Raw genomic sequence first — 24,257 nt, 5'->3', positions numbered from 1 at the left:
TCTGACCCATCCTCCTGGGTCCCGACCATGACTTTCTGGAAACTGTAGCTCCAAAATTCTCCTTATCTCTGAATCTACTTCCTCTGATCCCTGCCTCCTAGGCACTAATGGTTCAGACTTTCATTTCCTCTAGCAAGTCTTACCTCCAAAGGAAGCTCTACGCTGTGTCCTTAGGCACTTAGGCTATAACCCAGGGAGTCTTATCCCTGGTGTCCCTCCCAATTTAGGTATACAGCTCTCAACATGGGCAGTTATGTGAGACCCATTCCCCACCACCCTTGCCAGGGCCCCAAGTTTGTAATGGCTAAGAGAGAAAGATGGGGGGAGAGAGAGAGAGAGAGAGAGAGATGGAGAGAGAGACAAAGAGGGAGTCAAAGAGAAAAAGAAAGGAGAAGATAGAAATAGTAGAAAGAAAAAGGAAAGAAAGAAAGAAAGAGTGCCCCTTTCCTTTAAAAGCCGGGGTAAATTTAAAACCTGTAATTGATAGTTGAAGGTCTTGTCCATGACCCTATAACACTCCAATACCACTTTGTTGTCAGTTTAAATAAAGGCGTAGCCTGAAAGCACTGAGACCACTGACAACCCATAGCCTTCCCATCAAAAATCCTTAACCCAGTAACCGCAGATGGGCCAAATGCATTCAGTCAGTAGCAGCAACTGCCTTGCTAAAAGTAGAAAAGTAACTTTTAGAGGAAACCTCATTGTGAGCACCCCTCACCAGTTCAGAATTATTCTAACTCAAAAAGGTAGCTTACTAACTCAAAAATCTTAAAGTATGGGGCTATTCTGTTAGAAAAGGGTAATGTAACTCCAACCACTGATAATTCCCTTAACCCAGCAGATTTCCTAACAGGGGATTTATATCTTAATTACCATACAGAGGTCCAACCAGACCTAGGAGGAACTCCCTTCAGGACAGGAAGATAGACGGTTCCTCCCAGGTGATTGAGGAAAAAACCACAATGGGTATTCAGTAACTGATAACAGAGACTCTTGTGGAAGCAGAGTTAGAAAAATTGCCTAATAATTGGTCTTCTCAAAGGTACGAGCTGTTTGCACTCAGCCAAGCCTTAAAGTATTTACAGAATCAAAAGATTATCTCAATCCTGACTCAAAAGGTTGCTACACCCTTTTTCGAATTTGCATAAGAACAGTTGTTTATGGGAATGCATCTTGATGAGGCAGCTGGATTGTTATGAAATATTCAGGAACCCAGTCCAGCTCTAGGACTCACTCCTGAGCGCAAAGGCAATGTTGGGCACACTGCTAAAGGACCACTAGAATCTAGCAGGCAGGACCCCTTTCTTTGTGGTAAAGAAAGGTGGGAAAACAGGTGCAGGACTGCTACATCGGTGAGCATAACTAATCCGATAAGCAGAGGTCCGTGAGTGGTTACGCACCCTGGAAAGTAATAAGCATTAGGACCGTAGAGAACACTCTATGACTAACGCCCATCGGAAATTGACTAGGGGTGCTGGCATCCCTATGTTCTATTTTCAGATGGGAAACGTTCTCCTCAGGGCAAAAACACCCCTAAGATGTATTCTGGAGAATTGGGACCAATTTGACCCTCAGATGCTAAGAAAGAAATGACTTATATTCTTCTGCAGTACCGCATGGCCACGATATCCTCTTCAATGGGGAGAAACCTGGCCTCCCGAGGGAAGTATAAATTATAACACCATCTTACAGCTAGACCTCTTCTGTAGAAAGGAGGGCAAACGGAGTGAAGTGCCATATGTGCGAACTTTCTTTTCATTAAGAAACAACTCGCAATTACGTAAAAAGTGTGGTTTATGCCCTACAGGAAGCCCTCAGAGTCTACCTCCCTATCCCAGCGTCCCCCTGACTCCTTTCCCAACTAATAAGGACCCCCTTTAACCCAAACAGTCCAAAGGAGATAGACAAAGGGGTAAACAAGGAACCAAAGAGTGTCAATATTCCCCAATTATGCCCCCTCCAAGCAGTGGGAGGAGGAGAATTTGGCCCACCCAGAGTGCATATACCTTTTTCTCTCTCAGACTTAAAGCAAATTAAAATAGACCCAGGTAAGTTCTTAGATAACCCTGATGGCTATATTGATGTTTTACAAGGGTTAGGACAATCCTTTGATCTGACATGGAGAGATATAACGTTACTGCTAAATCAGACACTAACCCCAAATGAGAGAAGTGCTGCCATAACTGTAGCTCAAGACTTTGGCGATCTCTGGTATCTCATTAAGGTCAATGATAGGATGACAACAGAGGAAAGAGAACGATTCCCCACAGGCCAGCAGACAGTTCCCAGTGTAGACCCTCACTGGGACACAGAATCAGGACATGGAGATTGGTGCCACAGACATTTGCTAACCTGAGTGCCAGAAGGACTAAGGAAAACTAGTAAAAAGCCTACAAATTATTCGATGATGTCCACTATAACATAGAGAAAGGAAGAAAATCCTACTGCCTTTCTAGAGAGACTAAGGGAGGCATTGAGAAAGCATACCTCCCTGTCACCTGACTCTATTGAAGGCCAACTAATCTTAAAGAGTAAGTTTATCACTCAGTCAGCTGCAGATATTAGAAAAAAAACTTCAAAAGTCCGCCTTAGGCCTGGAGCAAAACTTAGAAACCTTATTGAACTTGGCAACCAGGTTTTTTATAATAGAAATCAGGAGGAGCAGGTGGAATGGGACAAACAGGAAAAAAAAAAAAAGAAAAGAGAAAAAAAAAGGCCACTGCTTTAGTCATGGCCCTCAGGCAAGTGGACTTTGGAGGCTCTGGAAAAGGGAAAAGCTCCGCAAATCAAATGCCTAATAGGGCTTGTTTCTAGTGCAGTCTACAAGGACACTTTAAAAAAGATTGTCCAAGTAGAAATAAGCCACCCCCTCATCCATGCCCGTTATGTGAAGGGAATCACTGGAAGGCCCACTGCCCCAGGGGATGAAAGTCCTCTGAGTCAGAAGCCTCTAACCAGATGATCCAGCAGCAGGACTGAGGGTGCCCGGGGCAAGTGCCAGCCCATGCCATCACCCTCACAGAGCCCCGGCTATGCTTGACCATTGAGGGCCAGGAGGTTAACTGTCTCCTGGACACGGGCGTGGCCTTCTCAGTCTTACTCTCCCATCCCAGACAACTGTCCTCCAGATGTCACTATTCGAGGGTTCCTAGGACAGCCAGTCACTAGATACTTCTCCCAGCCACTAAGTTGTGACTGGGGAGCTTTACTCTTTTCACATGCTTTTCTAATTATGCTTGAAAGCCCCACTCCCTTGTTAGGGAGAGACATTCTAGCAAAAGCAGGGGCCATTATACACCTGAACATAGGAGAAGGAACACCCGTTTGTTGTCCCCTGCTTGAAGAAGGAATTAATCCTGAAGTCTAGGCAACAGAAGGACAATATAAATGAGCAAAAAATGCCTGTCCTGTTCAAGTTAAACTAAAGGATTCTGCCTCCTTTCCCTACCAAAGGAGGTACCCCCTTAGACCCGAGGCCCAACAAGGACTACAAAAGATTGTTAAGGACCTAAAAGCCCAAGGCCTAGTAAAACCATGCAATAGCTCCTGCAATATTCCAATTTTAGGAGTACAGAAACCCAACGGACAGTGGAGGTTAGTGCAAGATCTCAGGATTATCAATGAGGCTGTTGCTCCTCTATACCCAGCTGTACCTAACCCTTATACTCTGCTTTCCCAAATACCAGAGGAAGCAGAGTGGTTTACAGTCCTGGACCTTAAGGATGCCTTTTTCTGCATCCGTGTACATCCTGACTCTCAATTCTTGTTTGCCTTTGAAGATTCTTCAAACCCAACATCTCAACTCACCTGGACTGTTTTACCCCAAGGATTCTGGGATAGCCCCCATCTATTTGACCAGGCATTAGCCCAAGACTGGAGCCAATTCTCATACCTGGACGCTCTTGTCCTTTGGTACATGGATGATTGACTTTTAGCCACCCATTCAGAAACCTTGTGCCATCAAGCCACCCAAGCGCTCTTAAATTTCCTCGCTACCTGTGGCTACATAGTTTCCAAACCAAAGGCTCGGCTCTGCTCACAGCAGGTTAAATACTTAGGACTAAAATTATCCAAAGGCACCAGGGCCTTCAGTGAGGAATGTATCCAGCCTACACTGGCTTATCCTCGTCCCAAAACCCTAAAGCAACTAAGAGTGTTCCTTGGCATAACAGATTTCTACCAAATACAGATTCCCAAGCACAGTGAAATAGCCAGACCATTATATACACTAATTAAGGAAACTCAGAAAGCCAATACCCATTTAGTAAGACAGACACCTGAAGCAGAAGCGGCTTTCCAGGCCCTAAAGAAGGCCTAAACCAAGTCCCAGTGTTAAGCTTGCCAACAGGGCAAGACTTTTCTTTATATGTCACAGAAAAAACAGGAATAGCTCTAGGAGTCCTTACACAGGTCCAAGGGATGAGCTTGCAACCCGTGGCATACCTGAGTAAGAAAATTGATGTAGTGGCAAAGGGTTGGCCTCATTGTTTACAGGTAGTGGCGGCAGTAGCAGTCTTAGTATCTGAAGCAGTTAAAATAATACAGGGAAGAGATCTTACTGTGTGGACATCTCATCATGTGAACGGCATACTCACTGCTAAAGGAGACTTGTGACTGTCAGACAACCATTTACTTAAATATCAGGCTCTATTACTTGAAGGGGCAGTGCTGTGACTGCACACTTGTGCAACTCTTAACCCAGTCACATTTCTTCCTGACAATGAATAAAAACTAGAACATAACTGTCAACAAGTAATTACTCAAGCCTATGCCACTCAAGGGGACCTTTTAGAGGTTCCCTTGACTGATCCCAACCTCAACTTGTATTTTGACGGAAGTTCCTTTGTAGAAAAAGGATTTCAAAAAGTGGGGTATGCAGTGGTCAGCGATAATGGAATACTTGAAAGTAATCCCCTCACTCCAGGAACCAGTGCTCAGCTGACAGAACTAATAGCCCGCACTCAGGCACTAGAATTAGGAGAAGGAAAAAGGGTAAATATAATACAGACTCTAAGTATGCTTACCTAGTCCTCCATGCCCACGCAGCAATATGGAGAGAAAGAAAATTCCTAACTTCCGAGGGAACAACTATCAAACATCAGGAAGCCATTAGGAGATTATTATTGGCTATACAGAAACCTAAAGAGGTGGCAGTCTTACACTGCCGGGGTCATCAGAAAGGAAAGCAAAGGGAAATAGAAGGGAGCCACCAGGTGGATATTGAAGCCAAAAGAGCCACAAGGTGGGACCCTCCATTAGAAATGCTTGTAGAAGGACCCCTAGTGTGAGGTAATCCCCTCTGGGAAACTGAGCCCCAGTACTCAGCAGGAAAAGTAGAATGGGGAACCCCACAAGGACATCATTTCCTCCCCTCGGGATGGCTAGCCACCAAAAAAGGGAAAATATTTTTGCCTACAGCTAACCAATGGAAATTACTTAAAACCCTTCACCAAACCTTTCACTTAGGCATTGATAGCACCCATCAGATGGCCAAGTCATTATTTACAGGACCAGGCCTTTTTAAAACTATCAAGAAGATAGGGCCTGTGAAGTGTGCCAAAGAAATAATCCCCTGCACTGCAGGCCATACATTTCAATCCCTGTATCTTTAACCTCCTTGTTAAGTTTGTCCCTTCCAGAGTTGAAGCTATAAAACTACAAATGGTTCTTCAAATGGAGCCCCGGATGCAATCCATGACCAACATCTACCGTGGACCCCTGGACTGGCCTGCTAGCCCATGATCTGATGTTAATGACATCCAAGTCACCTCTCCCGAGGAAATCTCAACTGCACAATCCCCACTACACCCAATTCAGCAGGAAGCAGTTAGAGCAGTCGTTGGCCAACCTCCCCAACAGCACTTGGGTTTTCCTGTTGAGAGGGGAGACTGAGAAGACTAGCTGGATCTCCTAGGCCAACTAAGAATCCCCACGTCTAGCTGGGAAGGAGACCACATCCACCTTTAAACACGAAGCTTGCAACTTAGCTCACACCTGACTAACCAGATAGTAAAGAGAGCTCACTAAAATGCTAATTAGGCAAAAACAGGAGGTAAAGAAATAGCCAATCATCTATTGCCTGAGAGCACAAAGGGAGGGACAATGATCGGGATATAAACCCAGGCATTCGAGCTGGCAATGGCTACCCTCTTTGGGTCCCCTCCCTTTGTATGGGAGCTCTATTTTCACTCTATTTCACTCTATTAAATCTTGCAACTGCAAAAACAAAACAAAACAAAACAAAACAAATCCTGCAGGCTGAGGCATAAGAATCGCTTGAACCTGGGAAGCAGAGGTTTCTGTGAGTTGAGATGGCACCACTGCACTCCAGCCTGGGTGACAGAGTGAGACTCTGTCACAAAACAACAAAAACAACAAAACAGAAAAACAGAAATAAATCTTAAGGAGAGTAATCAGCTAGCTCGGTGTCTGCCCAAACGGCCACCCAGTTTTGTGCTTGAAACCCAGGGCCCTGGTGGTGTAGGCACCTGAGGGAATCTTCTGGTCTGCAGGTTGCAAAGACCATGGGAAAAGCATAGTATCTGGGCCAGAATGCACCGTTCCTCACAGCACAGTCCTTCATGGCTTCCCTAGGCTAGGGGAAGGAGTTCCCCAACCCCCTGTGCTTCCTGGGTGAGGCAACACCCCACCCTGCTTTGGGTTGCCCTCCCTGGGCTGCACCCACTCTCTAACCTGTCCCAATGAGATGAGCCAGGTACTTCAGTTGGAAATGCAGAAATCACCCACCTTCTGTGTTGATCTCGCTGGGAGCTGCAGACCAGAGCTGTTCCTATTCGGCCATCTTGCCAGCCACACCCATCTATCTCCATTTCTAACCAGCATATGAACTTCCTCTGAATAAACCTTTGAGTGTAATGGTTTTAATTGGTCACTTCAGCATTATATCCAAACAATGAATTTAAAAGTTTGTGTAATTAATTTGGTCATTCCCATGCAGGAGAGGATCTCCAGCCACTATACAGGTGATACATGGAGATAGCCTGTCTCAAAGTCACCAAAAGTAGCACTTCACCAGCTCCCTTATATTAGCCTAAAATCCTCAGACCATCTGGCTTCAATCACTGCTCGGACCTCACGGGCTCCTACCCCCCACCCCCACCCCTCCCACCTTCTTCTGCCACCGTAGAACCCCTTGGTGTTTTTAGAAAACAACAGACATGCTCTTGCCTTGGAAACTTTACACAGCCTGCTCCCTATTTCTGGACAGCTCTTCTCTCCCATATCTTTGTGACTGGTTCTGTCATCATCTTAAGTCTTTGCTCAAATGTAAACTTTATAGGGAAGCCTGTCCCAACCTCCTCATTTTAAATTTTAATGCCCCTGCTCCAAGATTCTTATTATTCTTCCCTGCTTTATCTTTTTCTCCATAGCATTTATCACCTCCTAAATAAATAAATTATAAAATAAATAAATTTTATAATTTATTTATTTAGTTTTGTCTGTTTTTTCACTCTGTTTAGAGGGTAAATGCCATGGCTTTTTGTTTTTTATTCATTGTTCAATCCCTCATCAAGAACCAGGTGTGTCACACAGCACGTGCTGAGAAAGAAAACAAAGGGCAGTCTCTGACAAGCAGAACTGATCTGGCACTCAGAACTAGGGCATATTATTTTCTGATTAGACATAAGCAATCCCACAGAAAACCAACCCTAGACAGGTTACTCTGAGAGCAGGATACAATGAGACAATGCAAAGTCATAAGTCATTTTATGACTTTAAGCACAGACCCAAACAAGGTCCCTGTGCCACCCACAAAACACCAAACACCTCCTGTCTTGGCCAAAATGAGTGACTGCTACTTCTTTTCTACTAACAGCTTTATCCTCATTCTTGTCTACTCTCCTCAAGATTTATTTCTGTTTTTCTGTTTTGTTGTTGTTGTTGCTGTTGTTTTGTGACAGAATCTCACTCTGTCACCTAGTCTGGATTGTAGTGGTGCCATCTTGGCTCACAGTACCTCTGCTTCCCAGATTCAACTGATTCTCATGCCTCAGCCTCCTGAGTAGCTGGAACTACAGGCGTGTACCACCATGCCTTGTTAATTATTATTTATTTCTATCAAATCATAGAAGGTGTTGTGGGAAGTCAGAGACCCCGAACAGAGGGACCAGCTGGAGCTGAGGCAGAAGAACATAAATTGTGAAGATTTCATGGACATTTATCACTTCCCTAATAATACTTTTACAATTTCTTATGTCTGTCTTTACTTTAATCTCTTAGTCACATTATCTTTGTAAGCTGAGAATGTACATCACCTCAGGACCATTATTGTACAAATGGATTGTAAAACATGTATGTTTGAACAATATGAAATCAGTGCACCCTAAAAAAGAACAGAATAACAGTGATTTTCAGGGAACAACGGAAGATAACCATAAGGTCTGACTGCCTGCGGGGTTAGGCAGAATAGAGCCATATTTTTCTTCCTGCAGAAAGCCTATAAATGGACATGTGAGTAGGAGAGATATAGCTGAATTCTTTTCCCAGCAAGGAATATTAATTGATACCCTGGGGAAAGAATGCATTCCTGGGAGAAGGTCTATAAACGGCCACTCTGGGAGTGTCTGTCTTTTGTGATTGAGATAAGGAATGAAATACGCCCTGGTCTCCTGCAGTATCCTCAGGCTTACTAGGATTGGGAAATTCCAGTCTGGTAAATTTTGGTGAGACCGGTTCTCTGCTCTTGAACCCTGTTTCCTGTTAAGGTATTTATCAAGACAATATGTGCACAGTGGGACATAGACCCTCATCAGTAATTCTAATTTTGCCTTTGCCTTGTGATCCTTATTGCCCTTTGAAGCATGTGATCCTTGTAACCTACTCCATGTTTGTACACCCCCTCCCCCTTTAAAATCCCTAATAAAAACTTGCTAGTTTTGTGGCTCGGGGTTGTCATCATGGTCCTACCAATATGTGATGTCACCCCCAGAGGCCCAGCTGTAAATTCCTCTCTTTGTACTCTTTCTCTTTATTTTTCAGACCAGCCGACACTTAGGGAAAATAAAGAAAGAACCTACGTTGAAATATTGGGGGCTGGTTCCCCCAATAGAAGACAGAGGCACTTCTAACAGCATCCAATCTAGAGCAAACTGAACTTCCCTAGTCTCTGACAAATCACCCAATCAAAGCCCAAATTCTGTAATAGGTTCTTTCTAATAACCTCCTACAGAGATACCTTATGGTGTGTTTTTTTTTCAACACTGCAATGAGTAATAAAGCCATGTGCTCAACTACAGGAATGTTCCTGTATATTTGTGGAAGGAAGGAAGGAAGGTCCTGTGAAAATAATGTTCCTAATGCAACATTCACTAATTAAATACATTGCCACCTACTCAAGGGTTAAGTATTCTGAATCTAATGGGAGCTCTAAGCTGTTTATCTCTACCTTATAAAGTTCATTTCACCAAATTCTTATTGAAATTTAGTTATAATCCAGTCTCTTCCTGGAACTAGCAGTTAACAAATTTATGAAAATATTGAACCCAAAGATGCCTGTCTAGTTATTTAGGGTATAAAGGTACCCTGGCCTTTCCTTTATCTGGTATGAGTCAACGCTGCTCAGAGAACACACATGTCCAAAGCAAATGTCGCTTCACGATGAAACTTGGTAAACAGCCTGAAGCCGCCTTCCCCCTTTCATCTTCCATCAGCTTCAAAGATTAGGTAGATCAAATATACTCCTCCACAATCTATGATCTACAATCCGAACTTAATGCTGTTAATTAGAATCATGGAAACTTGCATGAACACCCAAAATTTATTAATTCGATCACTTTGATCACCTGACATATGCTATCCTGAAGTTAGGAGGGATATGATGAGGTATAAATCCATTGTTCATTTACTCCAAGAGGTCAGAATATAAATAAGAAGATGCCAGGTTCTATCTCACTATATAATGCAAGAGTTTATATTTTCATTTATGCCTGAAAACTTTAATTTACCTCATCTAGGAAAGAAAGTACATTCTTTTCAAAGCCCTGAAGGGAAAAATATTCTGCTTCTTTTTTTTTTTTTTTTTTTTTTTTGAGGCGGAGTCTCGCTCTGTCGCCCGGGCTGGAGTGCGGTGGCCGGATCTCAGCTCACTGCAAGCTCCGCCTCCCGGGTTTACGCCATTCTCCTGCCTCAGCCTCCCGAGTAACTGGGACTACAGGCGCCCGCCATCTCGCCCGGCTAGTTTTTTGTATTTTTTTTAGTAGAGACGGGGTTTCACCGTGTTCGCCAGGATGGTCTCGATCTCCTGACCTCGTGATCCACCCGTCTCGGCCTCCCAAAGTGCTGGGATTACAGGCTTGAGCCACCGCGCCCGGCCAATATTCTGCTTCTTGCTTCTCCCTAATCCTGCCCTGGCAAATACCTTAATACAAATGCTGACAGTCTTGCCTATTACCAATTCAAATGGAAAGCAAAGCAAAGCACAGGAAAGGATATATCCCACTAGGGTTGGTGACAATTGCCCCATTCTCAGGAAAAGTCTCTGGAGGTTGTCTCACCATCCTTAAGTGAAAAGCAAGCTGGGTTTATGTCCTCAACACGTTCAGGTTCTCAGCATTTGCTGATTGCTTGATTCATTTCAATGGAATGAGGTTACATCAGTGTCATCTGCATTAAAAGGTGTTTATTACCTACCTCTATTGAGTGCTATGCTGTGTTGCAATGCAGAGCAAACAGGTTTTCTGCAACTTGGAAATCTCTGACAATGACCCAGAATGCTGATGTGGACAGATGGAATAAAGACAGCTGAGCAAATATTAAAGAAGTCCAAGAATTAATAAATAATATTAACATTTTGTACAAGTACATAACCTTAACTGGGAATGCTGGCAGGGAACCTTGAGGAGTGTATGCACAGACTGGATAGGCCATGGAGAATTCACAACCTTTTTTCTAATTAATCTCATGCAATATAGCAGGCTGATAAAATAAATCTGACTTTCCCACGGCATATTCTGAACCACTTGGGAGACTTGGAACTTCCCCAGGAAGTCAGGTCCTGTGAGAATTATCAGAGCATGTCAGTTACTCAATGCTGGCCAAAGGCAAAAGCTCCAGCAGCTCTAAGCCCTTTTCACATTAAGGGTATAAAACTAATTTCCCTCCTTCACCTCAACCAAGCAATCAATAAGAAACCGTATTATACGTAAAACATCCTACAATGTAGAAAGTGCTTTTATACTGTGTCTCCCTTTTGAATCTCACAACAGACAGACAAGATGTATCTATCAACCAACAAATAATTATTTAGTGCTAGTGGTGGCAAGTCCAGCGCTATATACCTATACACAGAATCACATTATCATCTCTGGCCTCAGCACGTTTACAATCTGTTTATAAGGCAAGGTTGTGAGTGTTCAATAGATTCTTAGAGAAATAAAGACTAATGAGGACAGATTTGGTTGGAGAAGTGTGATCCAAGACGAAATGTGAACGAAATTGGGAAGGATGCCAGAGTTATGGCTAAGAGAAAGAAGCAAGGGCAGTTGGAGAAAGGGTAGAGGCACCCTTAGGAAGACATGATTGTGTTAATGTGAAATCTGGAACGTAAAAGTGAAGTAGCTATTTCGTCCATGCAGCACCCAGGACAAGCCTTAAGTATAAGACATACTCAGTAAAGACAAAACTGAAAAAAGAAGTTAGGCCTTAACTAAGCAGTAAACTTTCCCCAATTTTAATCAAACAGATCATCACTGGCTCTTCTGTACAAGGCAGAAGTTTCTTCCCCAGTACTTCCCCAACAGAGTAGAACTGTCAGCACAGTTCCTATTTTGTGAGGAGAATAAGTTCTAATTTTTTTTATTCTATGAGAAGCGTAGCCATTGAAAATTTTCAATAGGCATATGAAAGTAGTGTTTAAGGAAAATTAATACGGCCATGATATGCAATTCAAGTTAAAGGGAGAATGATGTCAGTGAATATGGCTAGAACTCAGGTGCATCATCCAGGTGAGAGAAAATGAAAGCATTGGGGGAGTCTTCAGTGAGGGAGAGAACACAGGTACATAATAAAATTTAAAAAATAAAAGTTACATAGTGAGTTGATAGAACTTGATTATCAATAAGACAAAAAAGGAAGGAAAATATACTAGATTTTACTCTATGATTTATAATCAGAGGAACTCAGAGGGAACATTGTTAGTGACAGAAATGGTGATGAGAGCCGAGGAGGTTGTAGTTGAAAAGACAAGTTTTTGGAGGAGATAATTCTTTCCTTCAACTCCTCCGATGTGAATGAGAAACAGTGGTTGGTTTTTTACCATCTTCCGGAAAATAAAAGGCTCTATCTCAAAAAAAAAAAAAAAAAAAAAAAAAAAAAAAAAAAAAGGAAGACAAAGACAAATGCCCAGAAGTGCTAAGACACATGGCCAGCAGAGACTTTTCCAAAGCCCTTCACTTGGCTGGACGAGGTTCTAGGCCTTAGAGCTGACTGTGGGTGGATGATAGGGAAAGCAGAACGACAAGGTTTGATGAAAGAAGGGCCAGGAACACCAAGCCACTGCTCTACTACCCAGTTGGAACATGCCTGGAATTGGTGCTTATTACATAGAGTATTTCTGTGCCTGCGATGCAATCACTGTCACCTTTACCTCCACACACATGAACCTGGTCTCCTGACTTTAGTTAGGAAAGAAGAGAACAATGCAACTCACAAGAAGAGAATGATGAGGACAAGTGTTTAAAATACTTTTTCAGACGCTGTTGGCACATTTTCTAGATGATTATTGTCTGGTGAACCCAGTGAAAACAAATACTGTATTGAGATAATCTGTACTGAGTGGATTTATTTCCTTTTGTTTTGTCGGAGAAAGGAGGACAGGTAGTGAGTTGCACCCTGGTTTCCATACTTCACGGTACTGTTTTATCTAAGTTTTAAAAAACACCTCAAATTCAACTAGCAGTGGCATTTTTCTCAGTGTTCATATCACTATGCCCAACTTAAATTTTTTTAATAAAACAGGAAAAAACGCTAAACACATTACAAGTTCTTAAAATTATTCCTTAATATTTATTTTGGGTCAATTTAAAAAGGCTTGTGAATCCATAGCCTTGAGTTAAAATTTAGTTCAGGTGTTAGTTACATTCTAACTTTAACAGTCACCCGCACTTGTAAATCTTGCCCCACGATGGACTACATTTCCCAAGAGCATCCCCCGAGTTAATCACATGAAGTGCCTTCTAGGAATTGTAGTCTTGGATGAGCCTCTTTTCTCTCAGTCTTTGATTCACGCCCTGATTCCGGTTGAAACGGTGCTACCAATTAGCAGGGGCCATGTCCGTGAGTCGTGGTCCAACCGGGAAAGCTGGTGTGGGAGCCTGGGACAATGATTGGCCAATGAATGACCCCGGGGCGGAGCAATGGGGGCGGGCGGGGAGACCATGGTGATTGGACCAGACGCCCGCGACGGCGGGCGGGGATTGGCTGCGCCCTGGGTCAGGGAGGCCTGGGAAGGGGCGGAGGAAGGAGACTAGAGCAGGAAGAGCAGCGGCGAAGCGGCGGCGGTGACTCCGTGGTGGCAGAGGCGAAGGCGACATCTCTAGGGGTTGGCACCGGCCCCGAGAGCAGGATGCGGGTCCGGATAGGGCTGACGCTGCTGCTCTGTGCGGTGCTGCTGAGCTCGGCCTCGGCGTCCTCGGGTCAGTATCCGCCCCCTTGGGCTGAAGGCCCAGAGCCTCCGCCCCCCAGCCTCTACCGCCGGCCGGAGCCGTGGGGACCCAGACTCCGGACCCCGTTCTCCTTGGGCACACCTCGCACTGGCCTGTCACTCGCTCTTTGGCTTTGCTTGGCCTGCGCCGAAGGGGCTATTTAGGGAGGTGGAGTGGGGTGGAAAAAGAAGGGGCGGTCACTCTGCCCACACCTCTCTCCCACGTAACAAACTTTACGCGACTCTCTCTCACGAACGCGGAATTGACTCCAAAAGAATGAATCCCGACCCAGGAGCCGGAGTGGTGCTTCCTCGACCCTGGGGTAGAGGAAGGGTCTGGTCTGGAACTCTGGGCTTGGGAATTGAAAGTTAAATAATTGACAAACCTGGAGCTGTCTCTTTAGGGCAGAGGAGGATCCATCCAGACCAGGATGTTGACAGTAGTTTGGTGAGTTTGCCTAACACCTGTGATGGTCCCTGGTCCGTTTGTTTAAAAACAAAGACTTTTGATCTCCTCGTAGCCACTTTCTACTTTTTTGAAACCTTCCTGAGAAAGCGGTGACCTGGGGCAGTGTTTCTGAGTTGCCCCATGTTTGTTTATGATGTTTGGGAAAATCTTGGTTCTTATAAGTTGCGTTTTATATAGATAGAAATTTGTGTGCTTTTGAATTGATTTTCCAGTTAGCTAATTTTTATTCTGGTTCTAGTCCCCCACCCCCCACCTTTTTTTAATGTTTTAATCTGCCTACATTTGAAAATTTCCATTTTGAGAGGGTTCATGAAAAACTTCGTGTTTCTAAGTGTTGATAAAGAAAAATTAGTACAGTAAACTTTGGAATTTTAATCTGTTTCAGTTAACAAGACAGCTGTTCTGTGGCTTTACGTTTTGGGGAGACAACACAGAGTATAAATGTCAACTTTTTTTTTAAATAAATGTCAGCTTTTTTTTAACAGAAAATTTCCCAGGTGGTTATTTGAATCCCCAAATTACCTGTCCTAGTTGTAAATCAGTGCCATAACGTCATTCTGCTTCTAAAATAAGAGGCCTAAACCTAAATTCTATCCATGATGTGGTTTGAAATTCCATTTCAAAAGCACCAACCCTGTGCTAATTACTTTACTGCCAAAGTCATTCTTTGAGGTCCACTCGCCTCCCTCCAGTAGTAGTGGTGGTTTGAGTTTAATGACCAGATCTTTAGACTCTACATAACTCTGGAAGCACTTTTAGCAGTTATTTAATATTTGATCAAAAAGCATGAAATGAAGTTGTTGAGCTTAATGAGTAGAGTACCTGCTGGACCATGGACCTTCTGCATCAGAATTCCTCTTATGGGGTTGTTAAACATGTGGTTTTAGGTCTGGAACAGCTCAGGTATACATAGATTAACAATCTCCATGAGGGATTCTTCACACTAAAGAGAACTACAGTAATGAAAGAGCACGGTGTGTATCCCTCTGAATTTAATTGGCAGAGTTTAAAGAAAATTAAAGCATAGAAATTTTTCTGTCTGTCTTTGACTACATTTCATATACTTACAGCTCCATGCTAGTGGAAAAGATATTTGAAGATCAACAGTTGGGGCTTTCAGGATATTATAATAAAAGACTCAACACTGATAGATTAAGTCCTTGGGTTGTATTGACGTAGGTAGAGGACTGTATTCAAGAAATGTCTGCTCTGATTTCCATGGTAGTTAAAGCTGTACCAAAACATTTCCATGGTAAAGGCAAAAGCCTTAGCTGGAACTAAAACAATGTAGATGTGGGTGCTAAAAGGTAATAAAGGCAGTACTGTGCTCACATGAAGTTCATGTATCATAAAACACCTGTGCGGGCCAGGCTCATGCCTGTAATCCCAGCACTTTGGGTGGCTGAAGTGGGAGGATCACTTGAGCCCAGGAGTTCAAGACCAACCTGGGCAACATGGCGAAACCCCATCTCTACCTAACTCCAGATGTGGTGGTGCACACATGTAGTTCCAACTACTTGGGAGGCTGAGGTGGGAGGATGAAGTGAGCCCCAGGAGGTTGAGGCTGCACTGAGCTGTGATTATGCCACTGCACTCCAGCCTGGACAACAGAGTGAGACCCTGTGTCAAAAAAAAAAAAAAAAAAAAAAACTGTGTAAAATAAAGTTGTATAAATTAGGCAGTGGATTTTCAGTTGTCATTTTCATTCACAGGATTTTGGCCTCAAAGTTTAAAGTTTTACTCCAGTATGAAAATCAAGTTTTTGGTGATAATTTTGTGTGTGAATGTTAGTGGTTACCCAGGGCAGGTCGCGTTTATCCAGGTCGAGTATGGTCAGCCAACAGAGATAATCTTGATTCTATTGCTGTTGGTGGCTGTTATCTAATATCATGTTTTAGAGTCATGTAAAAATATGATATAGTCATATGCTACATAATGACCTTTTGGTCAGCAATGAACCCCATGTAAGATAGTGGCCCTGTAAGAATATAATGGAGCTGAAAAATTCCTGTCACCTGGTGATCTGTAGCCATTGTAACATGGTAGCACACTTTAAAAAAAAAATAAATTTAGTGTAGTTTAAGTGTACAGTGTTTACAGTAGTGTATAGTAACATCCTAGGCTTCACATTCACTCACCACTCACTCACCCACAGCAGCTCTTAATCCTTCAACTTCCATTTATGGTAAGTGCCCTAGACAGGTACACGTTTTTTAATCTTTTACACCATATTTTTACTGTAGCTTTTCTATGTTTAGCTATGTTTATGTGCACAAATACTTTAATGTTACAGTTGCCTACAGTAGTCTGTATAGTCACATGCTGTACAGATTTGTAGCTTAGGAACAATAGGCTACACTATATAGCCCAGGTATGTAGAAGGCTATCCCATTTAGGTTTATTTAAGTATACAAAAAGGAAATCACCCAGTGATACACTTTTCAGAAGATATCCTCGTCATTAACACGTGGCTAATATTAGAAACATTTTCTCTTTTCTGTTAATAAATTTAAAGGAGGACACTAAAAGGATATTTCTTCATTTTCTCAGGATAATAGTGAAAACGTTATAGTTTTTCTCACAAATGCATGTTTCTTATTTTTGGCAGGAAGAGGCAAATGGCTTAACCTTTATTTTTCTTTTTAGTCATTTTAGTGAGGTCCACTGCCAGGTGTTTCAGGTAATAATTATAAATTCAGAGAGTAGTTTTCAGATAGCAGAGGATGTTTAATTTCACTGGTTTAGTTGTTCCTTAAAACATTGTGAGTCAGCGGGACAGAGGTGTTACCCCTTTTGACAGGTTGAGAAACAGAGGCCGAGCAAGCTTTTGTTACTGAACCATGTGTGTCAGAATTAACATTTGATGAAGCCAGGTTCCAGAACTAGCTCTCCAGGCCTCAGAATTGAAGAAATTTAGAATCGAGAATGTCTTAGGATCTGTACCGATTCAGAGCTAACGCAGAGAACAGGGATCTGGTCTGTTTTCACCAAACTCTTTAGACTTTCTATGTTTAAAGGTTGTCAGTCTGTTTAATTTACATGATGAGTGGAAAAATGATTTTGTAGTGGTTACTTTTCCCTGAAAGCATATCTCTGGTACTTTGCAGTTTTGTTAGCTAATACAATAAAAATAAAAACTGGTCTTTTTCAAAGGAAGGTGTACAGTTAAATAAAGTAGTATGAACCATTTGGATGAGCGAGAAATGCATAACTTAATCCTTTTGCATTTTTTCTTGTTGCTTGATATCTGTGTTCTGATGAAAACATTACTATTTGCTTTTTATTTATGCATAACTTCAGTCTCTTTAATCCTTACCTGAATACTACATATCAGAAGTTCCTGGGTTATAAACAACTCTTTAAAAAGTGTTGTGTGAATGTTTGTATCAGTTTGAAAAAGAAAATAGCTTATGCTTTGAGACTACCATCTGGAGTAGGCTTTCCCAGTTTAGTAACTGAGAATTATCTTATTTACCGGTAATATTAGTATATAGTCCAGATTGCGAAGAGAGAGGGAGAGAAAGAGAAGCATGATGCAATTCACATGAAATAACCCTGATGTCACAAATCATGTTTCTTGGAGTTGGAAAACACATTTTGCTACTCTAATGCCTAACAGCTTGTGCTGTGTGAAATGTACATGTCTTCAAGTGTATTTACCGGTGTGTCTATATGATTCATCTGTTAGCTACCTATGTAGCCTGTTGTGGTGAGGTACTAAATGTAGCAATTTAGTGAGAGTGATTTAGAGTTCCAGCTAAAGTTTCATTCAGCATTTGGGGATATTTAATATACGTTTAAACATTTAATGTCTGTTCTTGATATATTAACTAGTTGAAGTTTGTGATTAATTACATGTACTTACAGTACAACTTTGTTATAGAGATGGTTTTTTTTCTTTAAAGATTTGCTGAGAATGGAATTTGAACCACATGTTAGAAATGGGACTTTGGGTAATGCTTGTGAAGAAGTTAACATGAAGGACAATTGTTAATTAACTGACATCATTTCGTAATGTTATGGGCACTATGAGACTAATATGTGGCATAACCTTCTGTTCATCTGCCAGAAGTAAAACATACTTTGAAGGTAATCTAAACGTAGGTGAATATGAATAGTAGCTGTAATTTAAATTTTCGTCAACTTCACAGCACTTTCATATATGGCAAAACCTCACTAGTGGGCTAGTTTTCTCAAATACTCAAAAGAAATATTGTGAGATAGTGTCTTGTATTTTGTGCATAATTGAGTTTATTATACTTCTTAGTCTTAGTACTTTGACAAACTCTTACACATGTTTTTTGTTGTATTTTAGAGTTACAAATTACAAATAATATTTAAGATAAAGCCATATGAAGTAAAGTATAAATGAAACTCTAAAAGCAAATTTTCTAGTAAAAATCACATGGCCTTACAAGATTTTGTCTACTGGTTAATTTCTCATACAGCTTATATAGAGTGGGTAAAACTGAAACTCACTCCTGAATAAAATTAGGTAATTTTAAGAGCAAGAGGGCAACTTAAAGATGATCTGACAGATTTGCTGTTTTAAACTGGCAAGGAATACAAAAATCACGCATTTGCGTCTGAACATTAAGTTGTTGCATGTGTTTATGTAAGAGCAGGAAGAAGGGTAACAAGTAGCCAGAAAAGTAATAGTCAGAAAGCATGTAAAGAGTAACAGAAGGAACATTAATATAATCAGACAACACCAAAAGCAAGCTGTGTGAAAGTTGTGACCGGTGACTGTTTTTAATTGTTTAATGCAAGTTATTGATTTCTTAATACATAGCTCTCAATTGAGTGAACATATGACAGGACCATGCTGCTTTTTACCTGCATCTGGTTATCTCTGAGTAGAGTAGAACACAAATCCTAAATATATTTGTTTTGCCACTCTGCTATCAAATAATAATTCTTAGTTTCCATCCTTACTCTAGTAGTAAACAATAAAAATACTAATTAGCACTAAAATGGGCTACTCTGACTCAAGATCCTGAGCAGAGAAACAGAATAGGTGGCAACCTGGAGTATGAAATTAGAGATTTCTTTTTATGAACTTAGTAACTCATTCTCAGAAATAGGCTAAATAGACCCGCAAGAATTGGATGGCGTGTGAAGAAATACCTGTTTTTGTTGGTGGAGGCTGTTGGTCTTCCTACCTTTGTAACAGATGAAGCTAATGTCTTCCCCTGGAGAAAGAGAGAAACTAAACCCCCAACCCATTTTTTTTTCACTTTCATTTGATCTTTTCTGAACAATTGCTGAATATAGCTAATTTTAAAATAATTCTAGGTTTATTTATCCAATGTTTGATCATTATATGCTATACTTTTCAAATGTTTTCTTTTAATAATAACTATAATTTCTCAACAAGAAAGATTACTAAATTGTCTTAAAATTTCTTTGCAGATGAAGAAGGCAGCCAGGATGAATCCTTAGATTCCAAGGTATGTACTAAAATGTGTATTGACCAGTATTTGCTGCCTGATTTAAAAGCATGAATTACGTGTCTTAGAAAGGATATGAAATCTGCAACTTTTGAGTAACAATTGAATTTAAAAGGACAGAAAAAGACAGATGGTATTAGTATTAGGTCTAGTTTTTCTGGAGGGAGAAAATACCTACAAGAGGGGATAGTAAATATTTCATTTCAACTTGAATGTGCTCTGTGTGTGTGTGTGTGTCTAAGTTTGAAAATTTAACCGGTGTCATTTTTTCCACTTTCCAGTTTTCAAAAATAAATCCAGTGAGCTAATGCACTTATTGGTTGATTGAGCTCTCCCATCCAAGTACTAACCGAGCCCAACCCTGCAATCAGTTATGAGCTCTGATCTTTAGATTTGAGGGAATGTAGATAAAAGCAGGAAGTAGAAGTATAAAGTATGCTGGGGGCATGTGGAGGAAAACCTAACCCAGACTTTGGGAATTAAGGAAGGCTTCCGGGGGAAATAACATCTAAGTTGAAATTCAGAAAGACTACAAGTTAGGTGATGAAGGAAGGCACGTGATGGACACATGCCGAAGCCTGTAGAGATAAGTGAGTGTGGCACTTCAGGGAGCTGAAGGAGATGTGATATCTGGATAAGTGAAAATAACGGTCAAATAGGGTTGGGGGAAGTCTTGGCATTGTTGATAACTAAAAATACTTTATATTCTCAGACTACTTTGACATCAGATGAGTCAGTAAAGGACCATACTACTGCAGGCAGAGTAGTTGCTGGTCAAATATTTCTTGATTCAGAAGAATCCGAATTAGAATCCTCTATTCAAGAAGAGGAAGACAGCCTCAAGAGCCAAGAGGGGGAAAGTGTCACAGAAGATCTCAGCTTTCTAGAGTCTCCAAATCCAGAAAACAAGGACTATGAAGAGCCAAAGAAAGTACGGAAACCAGGTAGTCTGGACACTTTCCTTGCTTTTTGATTTATTTAGGAGACAACTGAAAATTTTAAGCTAATGAATAAAGAGGCTGAAGAAAACTGGCTTCAGTGATTATTACCCACAAATAATATATGGAGTGTAGTTTGGTGAGAATTTCTAGATTTTAATATACCAAATTATTCACTTAACTGATTTGTCCCAAGTTACATAAGCTGAATTCAATAGATGAGATTGCATTTTTTTTTTATTAATATCCTAATATTTCTTTTTGGACTCCAGTACGTAAATACATTTCTCCCTGAGAAATTTTGGAAAATAATCTGTCAGGGTAGCATACAAAACAGAAACTCAGGAAGAATTGTCGAACATGCCACTATGGTTGTTTTCAGGATTGTGGTAGGATTATTATTACAGTAACGTTGTGGATCATCCTAGGTAATTTGATTTAGGTGTTTATCCCTCAGTTGAAGCTTATGTGTACTTCCGTCCTTTTCTAACTTTCACCATCTTGAAACCTCTACTTTTCAGTTTAAAACTTGATCTTTTCCACAATAGTCTTCTAAATATTAATCCTTTTAAAAATTATTAATGTATCCATTCTACCATGTCTTGCTACCCTTCTGTCATTTATTATTTCAACGATCACTGCCTTATCTGTTTATTATTCCATTACTAACCACTCTCAGGAACTAATCCAAATTTGAACTTCTTAAAAAAATAGGAGTTTGTTTGTTTGTTTTAGATTTGGCAACTTTTATTACTCATTTTACCCAAAAGTACACTTTAACTGGCACTTACCAATACTCAGTGAAGTGTTGTCCAATTTTCCTGTTAATTCCCTGGATTTTGTAACAATTCTCATAAACAGATGAAATTTTATAAACTCTCACTATAAAGAATGAATAATAAAAATTGTCTGTTCTTGGCCAAGGATATGCTTGTGTGTGTGTGTGTGTGTGAGAGAGATACGTGGGAACTATTCACATTTTCCCACTGAATTGAGAATTGATCACAAAATTTAAAAAATGGCAAAAATTGGTGAAGAAATAACTTCCTTTAGCTTAAGCAGTCACCCTGCTCCTCTGTTTCTTGCTTATGTTAGCTGTTGGAAAATAGTTAACACAGTCCTAGGCATTTGACCTGGTCACTTAAGGAGGCAGTGTCAGTTAATATGCAAGTGAAACAGCATAGAAACAAGCAACAGCAGCCACTCTAACATTCTAAGTGATCTTTCTATGTAATTACAATTTGTTTCATCATAGTCATTTCACATGACAAATAGTGAAGCTAGGATTGGAGAGCTTTGCACAGTGGGACTGTGTCAAGATTATAAAAGAGTAACCTGCCACTAAGTTATCAAATTGAAGGGAAAGATGTAATTTCAAAGACCTGTAATAATAAATATTTGTCAAGTGCCTATGTGCCAGACACTGTCAGATGAACTCTTAATTCTCCCAATAGCCTTATAAAGTAGGCATTTATAGTTGCCATTTTATAGACGAGAAAACTAAGGGACAGAGAGGGAAATTCCATGTCTGAGTCCCACAGTTCATAAGTGGCAGAGCTGGGACATAGCCCACTTGGCCTGATTCTTTTTTTTTTTTTTTTTTTTTAATTGTACTTTAAGGTCTAGGGTACATTGTACAACGTGCAGGTTTGTTACATATGTATACATGTGCCATGTTGGTGTGCTGCACCCATTAACTCGTCATGTACGTTAAGTATATCTCCTAATGCTATCCATCCCCTTCCCCCCACCCCACGACAGGCCCCAACATGTGATCTCCATCCTGTGTCCAAGTGTTCTCATTGTTCAGTTCCCACCTATGAGTGAGAACATGCGGTGTTTGGTTTTCTGTCCTTGTAACAGTTTGCTCAGAATGATGGTTTCCAGCTTAATCCATGTCCCTACAAAGGACACGAACTCATCCTTTTTTGTGGCTGCATAGTATTCCATGGTGTATATGTGCCACATTTTCTTAGTCCAGTTTACCTATGATGGACATTTGGGTTGGTTCCAAGTCTTTGCTGTTGTGAATAGTGCCACAATAAACATACGTGTGCATGTGTCTTTATAGCAGCATGATTTATAATCCTTTGGGTGTATACCCAGTAATGGGATGGCTGGGTCAAATGGTATTTCTAATTCTAGATCGTTGAGGAATCGCCACACTGTTTTCCACAATGGTTGAACTAGTTTACAGTCCCACCAACAGTGTAAAAGCTTTCCTGTTTCTCCACATCTTCTCCAGCACCTGTTGTTTCCTGACTTTCTAATGATTGCCATTCCAACTGGTGTGAGGTGGTATCTCATTGTGGTTTTGATTTGCATTTCTCTGATGGCCAGTGATGATGAGCATTTTTTTCATGGGTCTGTTGGCTGCATAAATGTCTTCTTTTGAGAAGTGTCTGTTCATATCCTTTGCCCACTTTTTGTTGCGGTTGTTTGATTTTTTTCTTGTAAATTTGTTTAAGTTCTTTATAGATTCTGGATATTAGCCCTTTGCCAGATGGGTAGATTGCAAAAATTTTCTCCCATTCTGTAGGTTGCCTGTTCACTCCAATGGTAGTTTCTTTTGCTATGCCGAAGCTCTTGAGTTTAATTAGATCCCATTAGTCAATTGTGGCTTTTGTTGCCGTTGCTTTTGGTGTTTTAGACATGAAGTCCTTGCCCATGCCTATGTCCTGAGTGGTATTGCCTAGGTTTTCTTCTAGGGTTTTTATGGTTTTAGGTCTAACATTTAAGTCTTTAATCCGTCTTGAATTAATTTTTGTATAAGGTGTAAGGAAGGGATCCAGTTTCGGCTTTCTACATATGCCTAGCCATTTTCCCAGCACCATTTATTAAATAGGGAATCCTTTCCCATTTCTTGTTTTTGTCAGGTTTGTCAAAGATGAGATGGTTGTAGATGTGTGATATTATTTCTAGGGATCTGTTATGTTCCATTGGTCTATATCTCTGTTTTGGTAGCAGTACCATGCTGTTTTGGTTACTGTAGCCTTGTATTGTAGTTTGAAGTCAGGTAGTGTGATGCTCCCCGCTTTGTTCTTTTGGCTTAGGATTGTCTCGGCAATGCGGGCTCTTTTTTGGTTCCATATGAACTTTAAAGCAGTTTTTTCCAATTCTGTGAAGAAAGTCATTGGTAGCTTAATGGGGATGGCATTGAATCTATAAATTACCTTGGGCAGTATGGCCATTTTCACAATATTGACTCTTCCTGTCCATGAGCGTAGAATGTTCTTCCATTTGTTTGTGTCCTCTTTTATTTCACTGAGGGTTTGTAGTTTTCCTTGAAGAGGTCCTTCACATCCTTTGTAAGTTGGATTCCTAGGTGTTTTATTCTCTTTGAAGCAATTGTGAATGGGAGTGCACTCATGATTTGACTCTCTGTTTGTCTGTTATTGGTGTATAGAAATGCTTGTGATTTTTGCACATTGATTTTTTATCCTGAGACTTTGCTGAAGTTGCTTATCAGTTTAAGGAGATTTTGGGCTGAGACAATGGGGTTTTCTAAATATACAATCATGTTATCTGCAAACAGGGACAATTTGACTTCCTCTTTTCCTGATTGAATACCCTTTATTTCTTTCTGCTGCCTGATTGCCCTGGCCAGAACTTCCAACACTATGTTGAATAGGAGTGGTGAGAGAGGGCATCCCTGTCTTGTGCCAGTTTTCAAGAGAATGCTTCCAGTTTTTGCCCATTCAGTATGATACTGGCTGTGGGTTTGTCATAAATCACTGTTA

At 41.0% G+C, this 24,257-nt stretch overlaps 1 protein-coding gene across 1 annotated transcript in view; it reads left to right on the top strand.

Annotated features, from left to right (window-relative positions):
- The first annotated feature begins 13,485 nt into the window (after positions 1-13,485).
- Positions 13,486-24,257, top strand: part of SEL1L (SEL1L adaptor subunit of SYVN1 ubiquitin ligase) — a 70,379-nt gene continuing 59,607 nt past the window's right edge. Inside the window, exons 1-3 of the mRNA XM_005561957.4 lie at positions 13,486-13,652; positions 19,542-19,579; positions 20,292-20,523. Of these exons, the coding sequence (XP_005562014.1) occupies positions 13,583-13,652; positions 19,542-19,579; positions 20,292-20,523 (340 nt within the window). The 5' untranslated portion in view covers positions 13,486-13,582. The remainder of the gene's footprint in view (positions 13,653-19,541; positions 19,580-20,291; positions 20,524-24,257) is intronic.

The sequence above is a fragment of the Macaca fascicularis genome, chromosome 7, assembly GCF_037993035.2.
Source record: "Macaca fascicularis isolate 582-1 chromosome 7, T2T-MFA8v1.1".
Classification (NCBI taxonomy): Eukaryota; Metazoa; Chordata; class Mammalia; order Primates; family Cercopithecidae; genus Macaca; species Macaca fascicularis.
This window is presented reverse-complemented; position numbering and strand designations above follow the sequence as displayed.